Source organism: Camelina sativa, chromosome 1, assembly GCF_000633955.1.
Source record: "Camelina sativa cultivar DH55 chromosome 1, Cs, whole genome shotgun sequence".
NCBI lineage: Eukaryota > Viridiplantae > Streptophyta > Magnoliopsida > Brassicales > Brassicaceae > Camelina > Camelina sativa.
Window position 1 is genome coordinate 19,569,739 of NC_025685.1, and position 2,644 is coordinate 19,572,382.

General features: G+C 36.2%; 1 protein-coding gene across 1 annotated transcript; it reads left to right on the forward strand.

The window, feature by feature from the left end:
* LOC104709876 lies at positions 1 to 2,085 on the forward strand. The gene has a single exon (XM_010426424.1). The coding sequence runs from the start codon at positions 1 to 3 to the stop codon at positions 2,083 to 2,085; it is 2,085 nt and encodes a 694-aa protein (XP_010424726.1).

Below are 2,644 nucleotides of genomic sequence, written 5' to 3' on the forward strand. Positions count from 1 at the left end.
ATGATGGTTTTGGAAGACTATGAAATACAGTCTCTAAACATGGTTGATGTGGAATTCAGTTATTTACCCTTTGATCTCAGTGTTGATTCTCCTCCGGTTGTTATGATGAATGATCGCCAAGTGAAAAATTTTGTTGCTTATTGGAGAATGAAGAATAACATACGGTTGTGTGTGACGTTTAAAACCACAGTGAATGATAGAAGTAATATTGATTTGAATAAGGAACCAAGTGATTCAAGTGAGGGAGGCGTTGACAGTCTCCACCGTGAAAAACAGCAAAAAATTGTGAGCAAAGCAAAACCGAATGATTGTAACTTCATAACTTCTAAGGACGCTGAAGTTGGTGCTAGATCTATGATGGTTGATTCTATGGTAAAGAAGGGGCAATATTTCAAAAGCAAGGAAGCTTTACAGGCAAGTTTAGAAATTTTTGCCATGAAGTATAACTTCGATTACAGAGTTACTAAATCTGGTACAAGATTATGGTGTATACGCTGTATTGATAATGTTTGCAAATGGTGTGTTCGTGCTGAGTGCTTAGAAGGGTCTACGTGTTGGAAAATCAACAAGTATGTGGGTAGCCATACTTGTGCTCCTTCAAGGAAAACGAAATTTGGTAGAACACCTTCAGCAAGAACAATCGGGAATCTCATCAAACATAATTATGAAGGTGTCAAGGAGGGACCTAAACCCAATGACATCATTAATATTATGCGTACGGAGAATGGATGTGAGCTAACTTATTCCCAAGCTTGGGAATCTCGTGAGTATGCAGTTAACGAAGTAAGAGGAATCCCAGAGAAAAGTTTTGCTAAGATACCTAACTACTTGCACATGCTAAAAGAGGCGAATCCTGGTACGCATACAAATTATGATATTGATTGTGATGGTAGATTCAAGTATCTATTCATTTCATTTGGTCAATCAATAAGAGGGTTCTACAAGAAAATTCGGAAGGTCATTGTAGTTGACGGAACGTTTTTAAAGAACAAGTACAAAGGAGTTCTACTAGTTGCTACAGCCGTAGATGGTAACTCTAATTTGTATCCAATTGCATTTGGGATTGCTGATTCTGAGAATGATGCTTCATGGGAGTGGTTTTTAATGCAGCTTAAGGTTGTTATTGCGGATGACAAAGATTTAGCTTTTGTGTCAGATCGACATATATCTATTGGTAAAATGATTGGAAAAATCTACCCGTTGGCTAAACATGGTATTTGCATCCACCACTTGATAGGTAATGTGGTTACAAATTATAAAGGAAGAGGTGTGGCTGGTCGTCTTGCAAAAGCGTCAAAAGCTTATAGAGTTGCTGAGTTTGATAAACATTTTGCGGAAATTTGCAATATCAGTCCGGCGATTGGAGGTTATCTACAGGAGGCTGATGTGAAAAAATGGGCTAGATGTCATTTTCTTGGATATAGATATGACATAAACACCAACAACCCTGCTGAATCAATAAATTCAGCTTTGAGATCACCGAGAGAGTATCCAATCATTCCTTTGTTAGATAGCATTAGAGAAATGTTAACCCGCTGGTTTTATGAGCGTAGGGCACAAAGTGAGCAGCAGAACGACCCTTTAACCATTGACGTGGAGCAGAAGATTTCTAGAAGAATAGAGAAGGGTGAAAAGTTTAAAGCTTATCCTATTTCTCAATTCATATTACAGATTAAAGGTAAAGGAGTAGATTTTATTGTTGATTTGGAGAAGAGGACTTGTTCATGTGGAAAGTTCGACACAGGAAAGCTTCCTTGTAGACATGCCATAAAAGCATGTTTTAGTATTGGGAAAAGTCTGTACCCATACGCTGATGATGTGTTCACTACTGCTGCATGGAGATCATTGTACGAGGAAACCATTAATCCTATAGGTGTTCCTGAAGATGAATGGTGTGTTCCCGAAACTGTTGGTGATGTAAAAATTGTACCACCTGAGACAAGAAGAGGAGCTGGTAGAAGAAGAAAAAGAAGATACGAATCAGTGGAAGACAAGATAAGATTGTCACAAGGAGCGAAGAGGCGTAAGTGTGGCCGTTGTGGTAAAGAAGGCCACAATAGATCGACATGTGAAAACACGATCTAATAATAGGTTTGTTCAGCAACTTTTACACATCATTTCAAATATATGTTTTAGTTTCTTTAATTTAACATTCATTATTTTTTTTCATCTTTGCAGGCTGGTCTTGCTAGTAAAATGGAGGCTGATCTTTGAGGATTTATGATGTAGTCTTCTTCGTCACTATTTGGAGTTCACATTATTGGATATCTTATGTTTTTTTTTATTTTGAATTTCTTATGTTTCAAATACATGTTATTGGCTTTTTTATGTTTTTTTTATTTTGAACTTCTTATGTTTCAAAATAATTGATGTTTTGTTTTGGACGTTATTTTGAATTTCTGATGGTCAACAAGATTTTGTTTTGAACGTTGTATTTGTCTTAATCATAGAGAACAATTAAATGGCAGTGACATATTAAACAAGCTTTTGTTTTGGACGTGTTTGAAATATTGATGTGTGTGCTTCGTTGGATTTATGTAACACGTAAAGCTTAAAAACAAAAGCTAAAAAAAAATTTCAGCAATAAAAAACATGATGTGAGTGACATACTACAGTCGCAATAATAATCCTAGCAAAATCTTAA

Excerpts from the sequence above, each read along its gene's own strand:
- LOC104709876 (XM_010426424.1), top strand. The coding sequence starts at position 1 with ATGATGGTTTTGGAAGACTATGAAATACAGTCTCTAAACATGGTTGAT.